General features: G+C 41.0%; 1 protein-coding gene across 1 annotated transcript in view; it reads right to left on the minus strand.

The window, feature by feature from the left end:
• ptpn11a (protein tyrosine phosphatase non-receptor type 11a) overlaps positions 1 to 22,678 on the minus strand; it is a 70,995-nt gene that overhangs the window by 16,978 nt on the left and 31,339 nt on the right. Inside the window, exons 7-12 of the mRNA XM_073065824.1 lie at positions 21,264 to 21,360; positions 19,552 to 19,631; positions 18,846 to 19,004; positions 17,420 to 17,551; positions 17,151 to 17,305; positions 626 to 693 (exon numbers count right to left, since the gene is read on the minus strand). Coding sequence (XP_072921925.1) covers positions 626 to 693; positions 17,151 to 17,305; positions 17,420 to 17,551; positions 18,846 to 19,004; positions 19,552 to 19,631; positions 21,264 to 21,360 — 691 coding nt within the window. The remainder of the gene's footprint in view (positions 1 to 625; positions 694 to 17,150; positions 17,306 to 17,419; positions 17,552 to 18,845; positions 19,005 to 19,551; positions 19,632 to 21,263; positions 21,361 to 22,678) is intronic.

Consider the following 22,678-nt stretch of genomic DNA (forward strand, 5'->3'; position numbering starts at 1 on the left):
CTACAATTATTACTAAGCAACGCAGTGGTTTAATTATTGGAATACATACGTTTCTTAAGTGTTTTATATGCATAGAAAGGTAAAATATATGCTATACAGGTGTCCACCGCTTTACAAATGTTTGCTTTACGCCACTTTGCTCTTACAAAAGACCTACATTAGTAACCTGTTTTCACATTACAAAAAGGATTTTCGTTTTTACGAAAAAATTTTCTATATAAATTAATGGTTCTTCACTTTACGCCATTTCGGCTTAAGAAAGGTTTCATAGGAACGCTCTACCTTTGTAAAGAGGAGGGAATACCTGTATACTAAGACAAATGTTTGACTAACTGACGCTAAATAATACGTACCAGATGTAACTGTTCCAACTTGCGTACAAATCTGACTTAAAGACTGCCTGTACTTTAAATCATCTCTAGATTACTTATAGTACCTAATACAATGTAAATGCTATGTAAATAGTTGTCGTACTGTATTGTTTAGGGAATAATGACAAGAAAAAATAGTCTATACATGCTCAAACAACGAGTGCTGGAGAGAGAACTTCCGAGTTTTCCTGATCTGCGGTTGGTTGAACCCGCACATGCAGAACCTGTGGATAAGGAGAGCCGACTGTACGCACCTTTCTCTCTGATGATGTCAATCAGGATGTCAATCACAATGAAAGTTCCTGTGCGTCCAATCCCTGCACTATTGGAAGAACAGAGGAGTTCAGAATCCAATACACAGTTTAAAAAGCTCAAAATTTAAAGTAATTTTTATTATCAAAGTACATATATGTTACCACATACAATCCTGAGATTCATTTTCTTGTGGGCATACTCAATACATCTATAGAATAATAACTCTATAAGAATCAATGAATAACCACCCAACTTGGGTGTTCAACCAGAGTGCAGGAGACAGTAAACTGTGCAAATACAAAAAGAAAGAAACAATAGTAATAACTACTAATAAGCAATAAATAACAATGATCTAACTTGAAGTTAAGATGTAAAAACGTCAACCAATCCAGTATCAGTGACGCAGACTTCATAATTTAACATGTACTTGCACAAATTTAATAATGTGGTATTGCACAAGAAAAGCTTTACTTGCAAAGTGCAACATTAATCTAAGGAACAATTGATTCTTAAAATTACAACAACTGATGAGTCATCCATGTCCTAATGCCAGCACTTTGAAGCTTAACTTTCAGAGACATTACTTGAAGAGAAGAGGTGAGGATGGATGGAGATTTTGAGGAGGAGTGGGAGAAGAGGTTGATGGTTTAGTGGTGAGGGGATGGAGAAAGAAAAATGGATGTGGAAGGAGCAAATGAGGAAGGGTGGGTGGGTAAAGAGAATACTGAAAACACAAAAAGTGTGTTCTTATTGCACTGTTCGTCAGAGTGCTGATAAGCAAGGACAGACTGGGCCCCCTTGTTTGTGCAGCTCACTGTTATTCAAATGTCCAAAAATATATTTCATGTAGATCACAAAAGCTGCAAATTTTGCCTTGGGTTTGTCAGGTATATTACATGCTTGTGTACCAAGGCGTTAGGATACACATTTACAAGTCACACCTGGCGTTGTACAAACTTCATTTGGTTATTTGTAACTGCAGACCGAAAAGGGATAGTAACACACAACCAGTCTTCGGCAATATCTCCATCTGATCAATGGCCGTGCTGCCTGGAACATTGACCCCTTTAATTCTTAGCCCTTGGGGAATTTTACATCCTCCCCGATTCTAAATCTTCACCAATACATGAGATCATCATCATCATCATCAATGTTTTTTGGCCAACTCGATCATTATTACCCAGCCTGATCAGCATTTCTGACCCTCACACTGTCATTCCCCCCAACCCAAAGCTCATAAGCCCCCACTCCACATCATCAAATCTAATTGGATTCCAATCCATCCCCATTTCCTCTTCTCTCTGCTGCTGCCACCACCAAGGTCCCACGTCACCTGCAGTAAAAAATTACTAAGCCAGCCATTAGGGATAGAAGACCAATGGCACTAGTGGGTCAGCATCCTCAGAAAAGGCAAAAAAGTATTTTAAAAAACCAGTTTAATCAACTGAGCGAGTCTGCAACGTGATCATTGTTCTGAAGGTTTATAAACCTATAACGAAGCTCATTTTTGTTCAGTCTTCCTTTGAAATTAAGAAAACTAATATTTTATAATTAATTACAAATTATTTATGTTTACTAGCCTTATCACAATGTCCGTTTCTTTTCTTAAACTGAAAAAGATACAAACTATTTCACTTTCCTCAAAACATTGCTTTCAATATATAAATGGCCATGTTCCAAACACCTACACACCATTCTACACACAATTCCATGATCAAGTGTGACCCAGTGACGTGCTATTAGCAAAGCATCAAATTCACGCAAAGTGCTGAAGGTGCTCAGCAGGCCATGCAGCATCTATGCAAGGGGTTATAAACAGCTGACATTTCAAGCTGAGACCATTCATCTGGACTCAGTCTGAAACTTCAACTGCTTAATCCCCTCCATAGATGCTGCCAGACCAGATGAGTTCCTCCATCACTGTGTGTGAATTGCTTAAGATTTCCAGCACTTGCAAAATCTTTTATGTTTATAACAAAGCATCAAATCTCATTTCTTCTTACATACATACAGTTGACTCTCCCTTAGAACTGTGGTTTCAAACCCTATCAGCGATAGCATTCCTGACCATAGCCTGGTCAGGTTGCTGGTCAATGACAAATAATTCTCAGGCTATCAAATGGATAGTGCCACAACAGATCCAAAGGAAGTGGAGGATTAGCTGTAGTTACACCCTGCTGAATTTGCCAGAAATTCAGTGTTATGGTGTGTTACTGTTGGATATTAAGAGCATCCAGTACGGCAGATCTATCCAACTAGTGAATTACCGGAAAGCGATGACCCTGGACTCATGTGCACCATGTTACAGCTTGCTTCCACCACCCAGGCGGTACATGATCCAATAAACAGTGGAAATGATTGGCTCTGTCATTTTTCTTGAGTTTGCAAGAAAGACCCTGAATATAGAACGCAGTGAGTCTGATTTACTGGTTCATTGGCAAGGCTGACAGCAGGGGAGCTGTGTTGTCTGAGTGTCTTGGGGGCGCCTGTTGTAGTCAGCAGAGGAGATGCTGGAGCTGGCTGTGTGTTGCTGGATTCTAAACCGGGTTGGGGACTTGGCCACTCCTGCCATTGCTGCCCTCCAGTGTACACGCCGAAGAAGATAAGCATCGATCTATAGGCCACGACATTCAGGGACTTGGTCTATATTATTATTCTTCTATACATTTTAAACTATGTTTTTCTGCGATCATAATGTTTTGTGCTGTGTGACTGTTGGTACTGTGTTTTTAGCACAATGGCACCAGAGGAACACTGTTTTCTTTGGCTGTATTTCTGTGTGGTTGAGTGACAACTAAATGAACTTGAATTCACCAGCTTCACAATAGGCGAGCTGCAGAGAAGCTGGAATTAAGAATTAATGGATTCACTGGAATTAGGAAAAGAATGGCCACAGGGAAATAAGAGAAAGAGCTACACTAAATGAAACCATTTTTCATTTGTCTCTCAGGTGAAAAGAAAAGTTTTATGTGAACATCCATCATGTTGGCGAACTAGTTCCTTCATTTCCAGTGGTTTGCCTGTGCTACTTTACAAAGTCTGGAGTACAAAATGCAGAAAGTTAAAATGAAGTACATCAAGCAAAAAGACAGGCAACTAGTAAGTTGTATTTCATTACGTGCTTGGAGATATGGACATAATGCTGTAATTGTACAGCGCTTAAGCAAGAACCCAACAGAGTGCTGTGGTGCCACTTTTAACCTACATTCTTAAGGAAGCATATTCTTGCTAGTTGCTCTGCAGCTGAAATTGACTTGGTTCCTAGGATCACAGAGCATTGTACATGGAGCAGAATAAGCCTAGACTTCTTTAGAGCTTAAAGAGGTAATCTATTTGATTATTAAAAGCAATAACAGAGCAGATATTAAGAGGTTCTGGCTAAAGGAAGCAAAGTCAAAGTAGAAAATTCATAACTTCAGGGTGAATGCAACTATTTTACTTTTCAAAAGGAAATTTCATTAGAGAGTTCGGAAGCTTTAGAATTCTACATCCTGGAAGACTGTGGATGAGCAAAGTTTGATATCCACATATTTTGAGCATGCAGGAGACCAAATGAGGCAGTGAATCTTATTGGTGGGCCTAGAAAACTTGAAGGGCCACTTTGTTTTGATATTTCAACATTTTATAAAGTGGCTGCTATAGAGCATTGGGTAGCTTGATGAATCTCTCTACTTGATGAATCTGGTGAGAGAGAAGAGTGGACAGTTACCCTTACCAAGAAAGTTCAAGTTAACTTCTGCATCCTCTTTCTATGAATCCTGGGTGACACATCTTTGCTGTTTTACAAACTCCTTTACAATACGCAGATTGTGTTATTAGTATGTGGGTTCAGACTCTTAGGAAATACTTTGCAAATTAAGTGGGAGTGGAACATCTACGTGACACTATCAAAAACATTCACCTCTCTTTGCAGGTTCTGACAAAGGCTCTTTGAAAGGAAAAACATTATTCTTCTCTTCCCAGAGATGAGGCCTCATTCTGAGTATCTCTAGAATTTTTGGTTTTTATTTAATCCAGGCAAGTTATGAGTACTTCATCATACTCCTGATGTGTACTTTAGAGTAAAGAGATGTGAAAAACTGCCTCTGTATATCCAAACTCTGACCTGCTCTTTTGGCCGCAGTATTTGTGATCAGTCCAAATAGATTCCTGGTCAATGGGAACGCCTAAGATATTGATGATGGGGTACTTAATTACGACCATGTCTATGGTGAGACTTTTCTTGTTGCAAAAAGGTCATGGCCTGGTACTTACAAAGCAAGATTTGTAACTTCCTTCAATTTCTTTGCATATCCTCTATGTCCATCTTGCCCAATCCTCTACCCTGCTTGGGCCTAGTGCACTACACTGAGGAATGGCTTGTTACAGTTATGGCATGCTTTTGTGTTTGCTTTCCCCACTCAGCTAAGTTTTCCCACTGGACCCAGTCTGTCCACCAGTAGTATATGACATTGAATGAATTGTATCAGCTGAAAAACTGGCTTCAGCAATTCATCACCTATCTCCTCCATTAGCACATAACATTATGCTGCTCTACATTCCAGCCTTAGGAAAACAGCTTAATTAGCAAGCTGCTTTTCCTGTCTACTGAGCACAGAAATAGCAGAAGGACTCTGAAGGACCAATTTTTTTTAAATGCATGTTAAGATCATAAGCAATGCTTTATTTCAATCAATTCAGGAAACAGCAAGCAAAGCAGACATTTCTTCACTCCAATGACGTACGAATTTAAAAAAGCACCTGCTTGTAATATTACTAAGTAATCTCTTCAAGGTGTAGTAGTAAATTTGTGATTACTTCTAATTTAAGCAGAAAACAGGGAGGTTAAGGGATTCAGCCTTCAATTGAACAACTTCCCTCAAAGCACTTTGTAACTTGAATAATTCTGATCTTTCTACTCTCCAGCAGACAAGACTGATGTCATGCTTTCTGTTCTTTCCTTTCACAAATTTCACATTTACCTGCTTGATCAGTTTCAACCACTGTTCCAAAATAAACTATTCTATGCAATTTGTCTTATACAAGAAGACTGCATATTAACCGTCTTTCAGGACTTAGAAGTCCAATTTTTTCTAACCTTTCCCAATAAAACCTGGTTTTAACCACAAGGATCCTTGGTTGAATTAAGTAGTTCTCGGATCTTGGCAATTTACTTGCAAACATTTTGTCACCATGCGAACAGACATTGTCAGTGCGCTGTTAACTGCGGAGTGACAGTGCACTGAATGTCTCTTCGCATGGTGATGAAACATTTGCAAGTAAATTGCCAAGATTCGAGATCAAGTCAGCTCAACTACCAACCACCTGAGCTACACATTTTCCAAATTATTTCCAGCAAGGATCCTTATTGCGGCACATATTTGTACAACATCCTGGACATTTTATTACTGTTTCATAAAATGTCAATATTACGCAGCAATAGCTTCACGCTGACAGGTTTATTGACTGCTCTGGAAACGCAGCTCAGTTTGGTTTGTTTTCTTTAATGGTGTTCTGCAATAATTGGAGTTGGCAAGTATAGCATCACTCCTTCAGTCTCATTTTCCAACACTATTAAGATTAAATAATTGGTTCTTGGCAGCAGAATCCACAGTTTGGGTCTAATTGAATGTTTGAAACAAAGTTAATTGTAAATTATTATCCACTGAATACATGTGCAGATGTATTTTTACTGCTGTGACTCTTCATTTGAGATGCAGGGTTTTGCAACTAATGTAAAATTAAATAAAGGATTGTTACAGAGATGTAGGGAAGAGCGTGTAATTGGATCACAAGACAGGAACTGCACTTTAAGGCATTGGTCAGACCATATTTGGACTACTGAGTGGTTTTGGATCCCTCATCTAAGAAAGGATGTACTGGCATTGGAGAGGGTCCAGAGGAGTTTGATGAGAATGATCCCGAGAATGAAAGGGTTAAGGTATGAGGAGCATTTGATATCTCTGTGCCTCTTCTTGCAGGAGTTTAGAAGAATGAGGGGGACCTCTTTGAAAACTATTCAACATTGAAATGCCTAAATAGAGTGGACGTGGAGAGAATGTTGCCAATAGTGGGGGATTCTAGGACCAAAGGGCACAGCCTGAAAATACAAGGGTGGCCCTTTAAACAGAGATGAGGAGGATTTTTTTTTAGCCAAAGGGTGATGAATTAGTGTAATTCATTGCCACAGATGGCTGTGAAGGCCAAGTTATTGAGTCTATTTAAAACAGGTTGACAGAAAATTGATTATTAAAGATGTCAAAGGTTATGGGGAGAAGCAGAAGAATGGGATTGAGAGGAAAAATAAATCAGTCATAATCGAATGGGCTTATTTGGCTCCTATTTCTTTGCTCCAAAAGTATGAATAAAGATAACTTTGAGATGTAAACTTAATGGTGAGAAATAAGCTGCAATATTGCAGACTGTAAAACAGAGCCAGGAAGGTCACACATTTGATTCTGGATTTCTGTTCATTAGATGAGAGGCAATGGAGACATTACAAATGGATAGCTTGATGAATGGAGACAGGCAAGTCCAACACACAAATACATTAAATATTGAGAGGCTGCAGAAAAGAACGCTAAAATCCATAGCCTCATTGAGAAGGCAGTTATAAAAAAACACATGCAGATAAAAATCCACAGGTACAGTGGAACGATTTTTTTCCACAACCAGTGCTAGTTAACTTCTTAAAGGCAAAGAGACTACAGGGAAAAGAACATTTCAAATCAGAATCTCAAATTCATTAACAAGCTCAATTTTTATCATGTTCAAGTGATCCTTGGCCTCCTGGATACTACAGACAGGAACTAACTACAGCAAGCACTTCAAAGCAATCTTTCAAAAAACTCCTTCAAATTCATTGACAAGATAAGCAAAGTTAACATTTTCTCCTAGGCTAACATCCCCAACACAGGCTCTAATTATGCTCAGCCAACTCCAATGGGCAGATCACATTATCCACAGACCGAACAGCAGGCATTTCATGTCAAGCTCCACCATTGCAAGGGATCTCCGGGTGAATGGAGAAAATGCTTCATATTCATTATAAAGATCATAACCTTCTCATCAGCCCCTGGGAATCCCTGGCCTGTCACTGCTTAAAATGGAGCAGCAGCATCTGGAAAGACACTGAACACCTGAAATCTCTTTCAGCTAGAGCAGACTGAGGCCAAAGTGATTAATTTGCTGTCAGTAGACTCCACACAGACTTTCTTCAGCTATCTCAAAACACAGATCTACCGTGTAAGGATGTCATCCTAAAGACCATTAGACAAAGGAACAGAATTAGGCCATTCTGCTCATCGAGTCTGCTCCGCCATTCAATCATGGCTGATTTATTGTCCCCCTCAACTCTGCTCTGCCATCTCCCCATAACCTTTAACACCCTTATTAACCAACAATTTATCAACCTCTGTTTTAAATATATCCAACAACTTTGGCCTCCACAGCCATCTATGACAATGAATTCCATATATTCACTACCATCTGAATGAAGAAATTTCTTGTCATCTCTTTTCTTAAGGAATGTCCTAGTATTTGGAGGCAGTGCCCTCTGATGCTAGACTCCCACACTATAGTGAACATCCTCTTCATGTCCACTCTATCTAAACCTTTCAATTTTCAATAGGTTTCAATGAGATCACCCCACATTCTTCTAAGCTCCAGCGTTTACAGGCCTAAAGCCATCAAATGCTCCTCAGAAGTTTAACCTTTCATTGCTATGATCATCCTCTGGACTGTCTTCAATGCTAGCACATCCTTTCTTAGATAAAGGGCCTAAAACTGCTCACCGTATTCCAAGTACAGTCTGACCAATTCCTCAGCATTACATCCTTGCTTTTATATTCTCGTCCTCTTGACATAGAGCTTGTAATAGAGCTTTAACCAGCAGTCAATCCAGACATCGGAAATTTGGAGAGGAGGGGTCCTCAATCAGGTCCACCGCCCAATGATAAAAGACAGGAGTGGATCATGGCAGTATAATAGAGCTTTGACCAGCGGCTAATTGGTATTTGGGATTAATTAGAGCAAATTAAGGGAAGGCAGCAGTAAGCGCAGCAGCTGTCGTCTGAGTGGACATAGTCAGAGTGGTGATCTTAAGGCTTTAGCTCGTCAAGGCTTCACTCAGAAAGAAAAGGAAAGAGAAGCTCATGTTTTTTCCTTCTCTTTTTATCTGCTCAGCTAGGTATAAATGTCAGACGAGATAGTACAAAGCTCCTCTTGTGGGATGTGGGAAGGCAGGGACACCTCCAGTATCCCTGACCACTATAACTGCGAGGAGTGCATCCAGCTGCAGTAACTAACAAACACATTAAGGAGTTGGAGCTGGAAATGGATGAACTTCGGATCATTCGGAATGCTGAAGGGGTGATGGACAGGACATATAGAGAGGTAGTTACACCCAAAGTGCAGGACACAAGAAACTGGGCAACAATCAAGAAGGGGAAAGGGTTAAGGAGCCAGTGCAGAGTTCCCCGGTGGTCATCCCCCTCAGCAACAGGTATATCACTTTGTATACTGTCAGGTGGGATGACCTAACAGAGGAAAGTCACAGTGGCCGGGTCCCTGGCACCGAGTGTAACTCAGATGGGAAGGGGGAAGAAAAGGCACGCTGTGGTGATAGGGTATTTGTAGTTAGGAGAACAGACGGGGGTTCTGTGGGCGAGGACAAGATTCCCAGATGGCATGCTGCCTCCTAGGTGCCAGGGTCCAAAATATCTCGGATCAAGTCCTCAACATTCTTATGTGGGAGGATGAACAGCCAGAAGTCGTGGTCCATGTGGGTACATGACATGGGTAGGACTAGTGACTAGGTTCTGCACAGGGAGTTAGGTGCTAAGTTCAAGTGCAGAACTTCCAGGGTTGTGATCTCAGGATTGCTCCTTACGTCATGTGCTAGTGAGGCTAGAACTAGGAAGATTATACAGTTTAATACATAGCTAAGAAGTTGGTGTAGGAGGGAGGGCATAAGATTTTTGGATCATTGGGCTCTCTTCCAATAGACAATAGGTGCAGGAGTAGGCCCTTCGAGCCAGCACTGCCATTCAATGTGATCATGGCTGATCATCCACAATCAGTACCCCGTTCCTGCCTTCTCCCCATATCCCTTGACTCCGCTATCTTTAAGAGCTCTCCAGAGAAAGTAGGACTTGTACAAAAGGGACGGTTTGTACCTGAACTGGAGGGGAACTAATATCCCAGTGGGAAGACTTGTTAATGCTGCACGGTGGGGTTTAAACTAGAGTTGCAGGGGGATGGAAACCAGAGTGCCAGAACCGTTAATGGACAGGATGTGGAGGCAGTTGTTGGTAAGACCTCAGACAAAGTTAGAGATCAAAAGGTTGAGCATAGAAACATAGAAAACCTACAGCCCAATACAGGCCCTTCAGCCCACAAAATTGTGCCGAACATGTCCCTACCTTAGAAATTACTAGGGTTACCTATAGCATTCTATTTTACTAAGCTCCATGTACCTATCTAAAAGTCTCTTAAAAGACCCTACCGTATCTGCCTCCATCACCGTTGTCGGCAGCCCATTCCATGCACTCACCACTCTCTGAGTAAAAAACATACCCCTGACATCTCCTCTGTACCTACTCCCCAGCACCTTAAACCTGTGTCTTCTTGTGGCAACCATTTCTACCCTGGGGAAAAAGCCTCTGACTATCCACACGATCAATGCCTCTCATATCTTATACACCTCTATCAGATCACCTCTCATTCTCCGTAGCTCCAAGGAGAAAAGGCCAAGTTGACTCAACCTATTCTCATAAGGCATCCTCCCCAATCCAGGCAACAACCTTGTAAATCTCCTATGCACCCTTTCTATGGCTTCCACATCCTTCTTGTAGTGAGGCAACCAGAACTGAGCACAGTACTCCAAGTGGGGTCTGACCAGTGTCCTATATAGCTGCAACATTACCTCTCGGCTCCTAAATTCAATTCTATGATTGATAAAGGCCAATACTCCGTATGCCTTCTTACCCACAGAGTCAACCTGCACAGCTGCTTTGAGCATCCTATGGACTCGGACCCCAAGATCCCTCTGATCCTCCACACTGCCAAGTCTTACCATTAATACTATATTCTGCCATCATATTTGACCTACCAAAATGAACCACTTCACACTTATCTGGGTTGAACTCCATCTGTCACTTCTCAGCCCAGTTTTTCATCCTATCAATGTCCCATTGTAACCTTTGACAGCCCTCCACACTATCCACAACACCTCCAAACTGTGTCATCAGCAGACTTACTAACCCATCCCTCCACTTCCTCATCCAGGTCATTTATAAAAATCACAAAGAGTAAGGGTCCCAGAACAGATCCCTGAGGCACACCACTGGTCACCGACCTCCATGCAGAATATGACCCGTCTACAACCACTCTTTGCCTTCTGTGGGCAAGCCAGTTCTGGATCCACAAAGCAATGTCCCCTTGGATCCCATGCCTCCTTACTTTCTCAGTAAGCCTTGCATAGGGTACCTTATCAAATGTTTTGCTGAAATCCATATACACTACATCTACTGCTCTACCTTCATCAATGTGTTTAGTCACATCCTCAAAAAATTCAATCAGGCTTGTAAGGCATGACCTGCCCTTGACAAAGCCATGCTGACTACTCCTAATCATATTATACCACTCCAAATGTTCATAAATTCTGCCTCTCGGGATCTTCTCCATCAACTTACCAACCACTGAGGTAATACTCACTGGTCTATAATTTCCTGGGCTATCTCTACTCCCTTTCTTGAATAAAGGAACAACATTCACAACCCTCCAATCCTCTGGAACCTCTCCCGTCCCCATTGATGATGCAAAGATCATTGTCAGAGTCTCAGCAATCTCCTCCCTCGCCTCCCACAGTAGCCTGGGGTACATCTCATCTGATCCTGGCGACTTAACCAACTTGATGTTTTCCAAAAGCTCCAGCATATCCTTTTACTTAATATCTACATGCTCAAGCTTTTCAGTCTGCTGCAAGTCATCACTACAATCACCAAGATCCTTTTCCATACTGAATACTGAAGTAAAGTATTCATTAAGTACCTCTGCTATCATACACACTTTCCCACTGTCACACTTGATAGGTCCTATTCTTTCACGCCTTAGCCTCTTGCTCTTTACATACTTGTAGAATGCCTTGGGGCTTTCCTTAATCCTGCCCGCCAAGGCCTTCTCATGGCCCCTTCTGGCTCTCCTAATTTCCTTCTTAAGCTCCTTCCTATTAGCTTTATTATCTTCTAGATCTCTAACACTACCTAGCTCTCTGAACCTTTTGTAAGCTTTTCTTTTCTTCTTGACTAGATTTATTACAGTCTTTGTACACCATGGTTCCTGTACCCTACCATAACTTCCGTCTCATTGGAACATACCTATACAGAACTCCACACAAATATGGTGCAACAAAATCTAAAAGGGTGAATACTGGACTGTAGGTGTTATATCTGAATGTGCGCAGTATATGGAATAAGGTAGATGAACTTGCAGATCGGCAGGTATGATGTAAATCATGGCTGAAAGATTATAGGTTTGTCTAATGTCTAAGGATACACATTGTGTCAAAGGATAACCAGGAAGGCAGAGGGGGCGGCATTATTCTGTTGGTAAAAAATGAAGTGAAATCATTAGAAAGAGGTGACATAAGGTTGGAAAGTGTTAAATCATTGTGGAATGAGCTAAGGGACTGCAAGAGTAAAAAGACCCTGATGGGAGTTGTATACAGACCCCAAACAGTAGTAAGGACGTGGTCAACAAATTACAACAGGAGACAGGAAAATGCACGCCAAAAGAGTAATGTTACAATACTCATGGGAGATTTCAATACACAGGTAGATTGGGAAAATCAGGTTGGTGCTGGATTCCAGGAGGGGGGATTTCTAGAGTGCCTACGAGATGGCACTTAAAAGAACTTTAAAGGGCACGTGATCATAACATGATCAAATTCACACTAAATTTGAGAAGGAGAAAGTAGGTCAGGTGTATCAGTATTACAGTGGAGTAAAAGGAATTACAGAGGCTTGAGAGAAGAGTTGGCCAGAATCGATTAGAAAAGAGCACTGGCAGGGATGGCAGCACAGCAGCAATGGCTGGAATTTCTGGAAGCAATTCGGAAGGCACGAGATATATATATTCCAAAGAGGAAGAAGTTTTCTAATGGAAAGATGACACAAACAAGAGAAGTCAAACCAACATAAAAGCCAAAGAGAGGACATATAATAGAGGCAAGATTAGTGGGAATTTAGAGGATTGGGAAACTTTAAAAACCAACAGAAGGCAACTAAAAAGTCATTAAGAGGTAAAGATGGAATACGGAAGTAGGCTAGCTAATAATATTAAAGAGGATACCACAAGTTTCTTCAGATACATGAAGTGTAAGAGGGAGGCAAGGGTGGATATTGGACTGCTGGAAAATGATGCCAGAGAGGTAGTAATGGGGGACAGTGAAATAGCAGATGAACCGATTAAGTATTTTGCATCAGTCTTCACTGTGGTGACACTAGCAGTATGGTGGAAGTTCCAGGAGTCAGTGGGCATTAAGTGTGTGAAGTTACCATAACTAGAGAGAAATGTTCTTGGGGAGCTGAAAAGTCTGAAGGTTGTTAAGTCACCTGGACCAGGTTACCCAGGGTTCTGAAAGAGGTGGCTGAAGAGATTGTGGAGGTATTAGTAATGATCTTTCAAGAATCATTAAATTCTGGAATGGTTCCAGCCGACTGGAAAATTGCAATTGTCATTCCACTCTTCAAGAAGAGAGAAGGCAGAAGAAAGGAAACTATAAGCCAGTTAGTCTGATCTCAGTGGCTGGGATGATGTTGGTCTCAATTATTAAGGATGAGGTCTTGGGGTACTTGGAGGCACAAGATAAAATAGTCCACAGTCAGCATGGTTTCCTCAAGGTAAAATCTTGCCTGACAAATCTGTTAAAATTCTTTAAAGTAGTAACAAGCAGGATAGACAAAGGAAAATCAGTTGATGTTGAGTACTTGGATTTTCAGAAGGACTTTGACAAGGTGCCACACATGAGGCTGCTTAATAAGCTGAAAGCCCATGGTATTACAGGAAAGATTCTAACATGGATAAAGCAGTGACTGACCGGCTGGAGGCAAAGAGTGCGAATAAAGGGAGCATTTTCTGACTGGCTATAGGTTACTAGTTGTATTCCACAGGGTTCTGTTTGGGACCGATTCTTTTCATGCTATATATCAATGATTTGGATATATGATTTTATATATGCTGTATATCAATGATTTTGGATAGTGGAATTGATAACTTTTGTGCAAAGTTTGCAGATGATATGAAGATAGGTGGAGGGACAGGTAGTTTTGAGAAAGTAGAGAGGCTGCAGAAGGACAGACAAATTAGGAGAATGAGCAAAGAAATGGCAGATGGAATACAGTGTCGCAAAGTGTATGATCATGCCATCTGGCAGAAGAAATGAAAGCATTGACTATTTTCTAAATGGAGTGAAAATACAAAAAACTGAGGTGCAAAGGGACTTGGGAGTCCTTGTGCAGGATTCCCTAAAGGTTAATTTGCAGGTTGAGTCTGTGGTGAGGAAGGCAAATGCAATGTTAGCATTCATTTCAAGAGGACTAGAATATAAACGCAAGGATACAATGTTGAAACTTTATAAAGCACTAGTGACACCTCACTTGGAATATTGTGAAATTTGTGCACCATATCTTAGAAAAGATGTGCTGAAACTGGAGAGGGTTCAAAGGAGGTTCACGAAAATGATTCCAGGATTAAATGTCTTGCCATATGAAGAGGGTCTGATGCTCTGGGCCTGTATTCACTAGAATTCAGAAGAATGAGGGGTGACCTCACAGAAACCTATCCAGTGGTGAAAGGCCTTGATAGAGTGGATGTGGAAAGGATATTTCCTATGGTGGGAGAGTCTAAGACCAGATGACACAGCTTCAGGATGTCCTTTTAAAACAGAGACAAGGAGGAATTTCTTTAAGCAGAGGGTGGTGATCCTCCAGAATTCTTTGCCATAGGCAGCTGTGAAGGCCATGTCTTTATCTATATTCAAGGCAGAGGTTGATAGATTCTTGATTAGTTGGGGCATGAAGTTATATGGGGAGAAGGCAGGAGATTGGTGCTGAGAGGAAAACTGGATTAGCTGTGATGAAATGGCAGAGCAGAATCGATGGACCAAGTGGTCTAATTCTACTTCTATAGCTTATGGTCTTACAACAACCTGCTCCAGCCATTTATAGTGTAAACCTTACACAGCAACTTCTTTGACCAATCAATCACCAACCTCACCTATAAACAGAAACATTACAGTTTAAAGCGGAATAAGGAGGAGACATTGTAAATTCAGTTGCATTTCCCCATGTCATGAAAGCCCATGAAGTCAAGTGAAGAATAGCTTTATTATACTTAGAACATAGTAGAGTACAGCACGGGAACAGCCGTTTGGCTCACAATGTTCTGCCGAACCAGCTACAAAGCAAATCAAAAACACCAACACTAATCCCACCTGCCTACACCATGTCCATATATCCCTCCATCTTCCTTATATCCATGTGGCTGTCCAAACATCTCTTAAAACCCTTCTACATATGCCTATGTATCCCCTTTGGGATCCAAGGGGATCTTGCTTTGTAGATCCAGAACTGGCTTGCTCACAGAAGGCAAAGAGTGGTTGTAGATGGGTCATATTCTGCATGGAGGTCAGTCACCAGTGGGGTGCCTCAGGGATCTGTTCTGGGACCCTTACTCTTCGTGATTTTTATAAATGACCTGGCTGAGGAAGTGGAGGGATGGGTTAGTAAATTTGCTGATGACACAAAGATTGGGGGTGTTGTGGATAGTGTGGAGGGCTGTCAACGGTTACAATGGGACATCGATAGGATGCAAAACTGGGCTGAGAAGTGGCAGATGGAGTTCAACCCAGATAAATGTGAGGTGGTTCATTTTGGTAGGTCAAATATGATGGCAGAATATAGTATTAATGGTACGACTCTTGGCAGTGTGGAGGATCAGAGGGATCTTGGGGTCCGAGTCCATAGGACGCTCAAAGCAGCTGCGCAGGTTGACTCTGTGGTTAAGAAGGCATACAGTGCATTGGCCTTCATCAACCGTGGGATTGAGCTTCAGAGCTGAGAGGTAATGTTACAGCTATATAGGACCCTAGTCAGGCTCCATTTGGGAGTGCTGTGCTCAGTTCTGGTCACCTCACTACAGGAAGGATGTGGAAACTATAGAAAAGGTGCAGAGGAGATTTACAAGGACATTGCCTGGATTGGGGAGCATGCCTTACAAGAATAGGTTGAATGAACTTGGCCTTTTCTCCTTGGAGCAGCGGAGGATGAGAGGTGACCTGATAGAGGTGTATAAAATGATGAGAGGTGTTGTTCGTGTGGATAGTCAGAGGTTTTTTCCTAGGGCTGAAATGGCAAACACGAGAGGGCATGGTTTAAAGGTGCTTGGAAGTAGGTACAGAGGGGATGTAAGGAGCAAGTTGTTTTTTTTATGCAGAGAGTGGTGTGTGCGTAGAATGGGCTGCTGGCAACGGTGGTGGAGGTGGATACGATAGGTTCTTTTAAGAGACTCTTGCATAGGTACATGGAGCTTAGAAAAATAGAGGGCTATGAGTATCCCTAGGTAATTTCTAAGTAAGTACATGTTCGGCACAGTATTGTGGGCCAAAGGGCCTGTATTGTGCTGCAGGTTTTCCATGATTCTAAACCAGGCAGTGCATTTCAGGCATCCACAAATGAGTTTTAAAAAACTTGCCCTCACATCCCCCTTAAACCTACCCCCTCTCATCTTGCAATACATACTTAGTGGAAGCCAATAGTTAAAGTCTTGTGAACATCTCTCATGGCTGATAGGTACACCAATGAACACTACACCAAATTCACTTTTAACTACAGCAAGTTTCCAGCATTAGTTTAATGTGTATGTTTCAATGGTGTTTTATGCAAGAAGAATTGAGCATCATTACCAACGTCAAATCAAAGTTCAAGTTCAAAGTAAATTTTTCATCAAAGTAGGTATGTCACCAAACAATACCCTGAAGATCCATTTTCCTGCAGGCATTCACAGAACAAAGTATTACAACAGAATCAATGAAAAGCTACATAAAGCTGACAAACCATGCAAATACAGAAAGTCTGCAATGTTTACTCAGATCGAGGCTGAGGCCGAGGCCCACTCCGGGCTTCATGTCTACGGACTGACTTTCATTCTGAATGCTATTTGCTTATTTTTATCGTTCGTATGATTTGTTTTTTCTCCTCCCCCTCTCTGCACATTGGGCGTTTAACAGTCATTTTAATATGGGTTCTTTGGGTTTCTTTGCTTTGTGGCTGCCTGTAAGGAGACGAATTTCAAGATTGTATAACGTATACACACTTTGATACTAAATGTACTTTGAATTTCAACTTTTAAACCTGGAAAAAACAAGTAATAATAATAATAAATAACACTGAGAAGGTGAGTTGTAGAGTCCTTGTAAAGTGAGTCTATAGGTTGTACTCAATGACCACTAAAGTCTTCTATTTCAAAGCCATTTTTCCCCCATACCTGCAGTGGACCACGACTGGCCCAGCTTCTGGGATATTCTCCTGTTTGATATTAACTTCTTCAAGGAAATCCAGGACACCGCCTGGATCACTAGGAACACCGTGATCAGGCCACGTTTTGAAATGATATTGCCATACTGTCCTTTCAGTGCTCCCCTAAAAGCAGAGATGTATATTTAAACCAGCCAACTGACAGCAAAAAGAGGACACATTTAATACAAAGAAACACTTCACACTTAAACAAACATCAATTTCAATCTGCACTCTTACCTGTCCTACTTTAGAAAGTTTGAGCTCCCTTAAAATATAGTCATGTGCTGGGTTCTCACGAACATTCTTAACACGCATAGCACCATATTCCTTCGAGGACATCTCATCTGGCCAGTATTTCACACATTTGCTCTGAAATAAGTCATTCAATCATTAAAAAAAATTAATATACAAATCAAAATATAAAAGTACATCAGGCTGTTATGGAGAAGAATATGCTAGGAAGGACTGAGCTGTGAAGTAAAAACAATCAAGCAATTTTATTTCCAAGGTTCATGTTTAGAGCCATGTTTGTACCCTAACTATGAAGCTATCTTCCCACAGCCTTGCAACCATTCTACCTCAAAACCAACAGGCTCTGTCCCCAACTACTTACGGACATTCTACACAATTCTCATTCTACACAACTCCTGCATGTATCCAACTAAGAATAAAGCAAGTTACTACATCCAAAAAAGGAAGAACATTTTTGCATTTAACTTAGAGAAAAATAAATTGCTCAATAGATTTCACAAACTTAGGTAGATAAAGATTAAATTCAGAAAAGATGTAACCAAGGGCTACAAGAATAACTATGTTACTATAAACAAACAATAAGCACTTATCATCATGTGCTGTGTTGTATGATGTGGGTGATCATTGATGATTGTTCTTGGCAAATTTTTCCACAGAAGTGGCTTGCCGTTGCCTTCTTCTGGGCAGTGTCTTTACAAGACGGGTGAACAAGATCATTATCAATACTTTTCAGAGATTGTCTGCCCGTGTCAGTGGTTGCATAACCAGGATTTGTGATATGCACCAGCTGCTCATACAACCATCCACAACCTGTTTCCATGGCTTCACATGACCCTGATCGGAGGGCTAAGCAGGTGCTACACCTTGCCCAACAGGTGACCCACAGGCTACTGGAGGGAAGGAGCACCTTACACCTCCTTTGGTAGAGACATAAATCCACCCTACCACCTATAATAAGTACTAGGGTATCAATTATACCTAATTGAGGAAAAAATGGGATTTTAAAATGGGAACATGCAAGGGCATGTAATTACCACAGCATTTAGTGGTATAAATTCAGAGCAGCCAGCAAAAACAGGAAATTGCAGAGAGAAGATAGAAAAATTCTATTCTCATCCCCACCCCCCGAGCACTGTCTGAGTTGGCAATATTCACCAGGGATTGAATGATTACTCCAGTTCGCTGAATCAATGCCTTCAGTAGGGAAATAGTTTAAGTAGATGCAGAAAGATAATACTATTAGCACTGTGATAGGTGTGCAGTGCTTGATACAAACTGCTGTTGAACTAGGACCGAGCAAATACCAGATGCTGATTACCAACATGTCTCCGCCCAACTTATTACATTCAACGACAGGATCCCCAGATTAGCCAAACATGATTTAAAAATCCTCATGTTCAATAAGACTTACCTTTCCTCTTTCCACTTCTTTCGTTGTCATGACAATTACTCGCGAGTTTTCTTGAAAAACCATCCTCCAGAAGTCATTCACTGTGTCATGCAAACATCCCTGCGTGGCAATGTAAGTCTTTTTTGGCTTGGTTGTGGTTCGGTTGCTCTCAATGTCATGCTGCGTTAGACAAATGAATACAGCATATTAACAAGTCAGACCTGATTAATAACTGTTAAATTAAAGAGAAAGAAATAAAGTTACATTTACTGCTTTCCCTTTAGCTATCAAAAATCAGTCAGTGTGGTTCGCTAGAAACAGATCGGCCAGCTGTTAAATTATTCCATGCATTTCTAAAATTCAAATTCAATATCAAATTATAAATTTTTGGATGTGATTTAGACAGCTCATGGTAGATTAACAAAACTAATTTAACCCCAGAGGTGTCATAGTGACTGAATAATTTGCTTTTTGAAAACTGAGATACAGGTAGAGCCTTTCATTTTCTCTTTGTTCAGCAACAAGATCAAGACCCAGTTATTTATCTACACAGTTATACTTCCATAAGACCAAATCCTTTCCACAGTGATTTATCTTAAGATTACTGCTTTTCTGAACTTCAACATTCTCACTACCACCAATTATAAACTCACACAAAATCTGTCATATCTCTTTCAAATCTTTCAATATAAATTCCATGTGAAAATAGAAAGCACGAAATACTCACCATAATGAAATTAGCATTGATGTAATCAGAACCAGGTTCAGTCACATCTCCATCATGTAGGACTACTCGAGTATGGTCAACTATAAGGAAAAAATGATTGGTATTGTGTGCCAAACAACTTAACACAGAGACATTGAAAATGCAGTTTAAAACTCCCACTGGGAGAATTAAACCATTAGAACAGCACAGCACAGTACAAGCCTTTGGCCATAATGTGCTGACCTTTTAAACTACTCCCAAATCAATTCAACCCTTCCCTCCCACATAGCCCTCCATTTTTATTTCTTTCACATACTTATGAGAGTCTATTAAGTGTCCCTAATCTATCTGCCTTTCCCACCACCCCAGCTGTGCATTACACACACCCATCAGTCTACATGTAAAAAAAACTATGTTTGACATCCTTCATGTAATTTCCTCCGATCATCTTAAAATTATGCCCTCATGTATTAGCCATTTCTGCCCTGAGGAAAAACCTGCTGGCTGTCCACTCTATGCCTCTTTATCAATCTTATATACCTCTATCAAGTCACTCTCATCCTCCTTAACTTCAAAAATGAAAAGTCTAGCTCACCAAACATATCCTCAAAGGACAATTAGATCACAAAATATGGGGGCAGAATTAGGCCATTCAGCTCATCGAGTCTGTTCCACTATTTCATCATGGCTGATCTATTTCCCTTCTCAATCTTATTCGTTTGCCTTCTTTCCATAGCTTTTCACACCCTGACTAATCAAGAATCTATCAACCCTCACCTTAAATATACCCAATGACTTGGACTCCACAGCTGCTTGTGGCAATGATTCACCAACCTTTTGCTAAAGAAATTCTTCCTCATCTCTGTTTTAAATGGACATCCCTCTATTGAGGCTGTGCACTCTGGACCTAGATGCCCCACCATAGGACATATCCCCTCCACATCCACTCTACCTAGGCCTTTCAATATTCAATCGGCTTCAATGAGATCCCCCCCACCCTTCCAGATTCCAGCAAATAAAGGGCCAGAGCCATCAAACACTCCTCATATGCTCAGCCTTTCAATCTCGGAATCATTCTCAGGTAATTCCTTTGAGCCCTCTCCAATGTCAGCAAATCCTTTCTTAAATAAGGTGCCCAAAACTGCTCACAATGCTCCAAGTGAGACCTCACCAGTGCCTTATAAAGCCTCAGCATTACATCCTCACTTTAATATCCTAGTCCTCTCAAAATGAATGCTAACATTGCATTTGCCTTCTTCACCGCCGACTCAACCTGCAAGTTAACCTTTAGGGAATCCTGCACGAGAATTCCCAAGTCCCTTTGCACCAGGAATTTTTGAATTTTCTTCATTTAGAAAATAGTCCATGCTTTTATTCCTTCAACCAAAGTGCATGAACGTACAATTCCCAGTATTATTCCCTTTAGCACCTCTTCACCCATTCTCCTAATCTCTAGAATGAACAAAATCTTTAGAACATCTTTATTCTCCTAGACCTATATTCCACGAATCCAAATGCTGTTTGCCACCCCTACCACTTATTTGCCGTGTCCCAAAATGGATGAAGTCAGCTGTGAAGCTATCCAGCCAGAATTTATAGTTCAAAGGCAACCACCAGTCACCGATGAAGGTTAAGTAGTTACAATGAAACTTGCACATAGGAGAACGGAGGGGCCGGGGGTTTGAGAGAGAATATGAAACTTGCTATGACGGGTTGGGTGACTCCATACTTACAAGGCAGGATGTTCTTGTACCGGTTCTTATATTTATTTTCTTGCCGTTGCCCATCCTTTCGACTATAAAGAAGCTTGCACTCCTGCTGCTGTAGTGTCTACAACAGAACACCAGGTCAGGTAAATAGTCAGACTTTAAGTGATGCCACTGTCCTTTGACTTGGTCCTGCCGTAAAACTTATTTTGTAATATCCAGCCGAGGGTAAATTGAGATGTGGCTGTGATTTTCCGCAAAGTCAGATTATACAAAGACCAGAGATTCTGCAGATGGTGGAAATCTTGAGCAACAGAGACAAAATGCTAGAGGAACTCAGCAAGTCAGGCAGCATCGATAGTCAATGTCACAGTGTGGGGCCCTTGATCAGGACCATATAGGAAGGGGACAGAAGTCAGAATAGGTGGGGTAAGGGGAAGGAGTATAAACTGGCAGTTGATAGGTGAAACTAGGTGAGGGGTTAGAGGGTGGATGAAGATTACACAAAATAAGTCTCCTTGGTGAAGAGCTACACAATGACTGCCATTAATAGGAACATACTGAGAAATGGACAGGGAAAAAAAACTCTGTAAAATCAGTCAGGCTTTGAAGCTTAAGAGATGAAGATTCTCAGCAACATTATTAATAATGGCAGTGTCTGACAGTAGTCTATCAGTTGGATAGGAACCAGAGGATTTAAACACAGTGAAATGTAGTGGCAGGAATGCAGATAGTTTGACTGAGGACACAGCTGGCTGTCATTTTCATATCACTCCAGGGATTTATGAACATTGACAGAATCCACAGAACATTATGATCTTAGTCAGAAAACATCTGCGCTTTCTGTAATGTCAACCAAAATATACACTAAATGGCATACTGCTGTTCGAAAACAACTTAAGTTATCCTTGGAATCAAGAAACATTTTACACCCAAACGCTAACCACTCTTTTTTTTTGGCAAATCTGCTGGGCAGTTCCAGAAACTTCTATATTTACGATCTCCTGTAACCAAATCTTTTGCTAGTTATTTCCACATATTTTTAAAATTATACACAGAATTTGGGCAATTCTGGCAAAGGTAGCATTTACTGCTCATCCCTAATTGGCCTGAAGTGAATAATGGCAAATTAATTTCTTAAACTGAGGTAGTGTGACAGACAAAGGCATACTTGTGATGATTCTGAGTGGGGAGCTCGAGGATTTACAAACTTCTTAAAATGAAGATCACTAATATATACAGTGCCAGCCAGTGGTGTAGTGGTATCAGCACCAGACTTCGAGGCAAGTGGACCCGGGCTTGAATCTGGCTGACCCTTTGCACGCTTTCCAATCCTTGCTGGATTGAAAGTCAAGCTAGCAAATCATTACAACAAAGACAAAACTCTAAAGAAATGACAATCTTGTTGCCGAATGTGCCACAAGGTGCAGAGAGGAATAACA

Source organism: Hemitrygon akajei, chromosome 14 (genome assembly GCF_048418815.1).
Source record: "Hemitrygon akajei chromosome 14, sHemAka1.3, whole genome shotgun sequence".
NCBI classification, from domain to species: Eukaryota; Metazoa; Chordata; class Chondrichthyes; order Myliobatiformes; family Dasyatidae; genus Hemitrygon; species Hemitrygon akajei.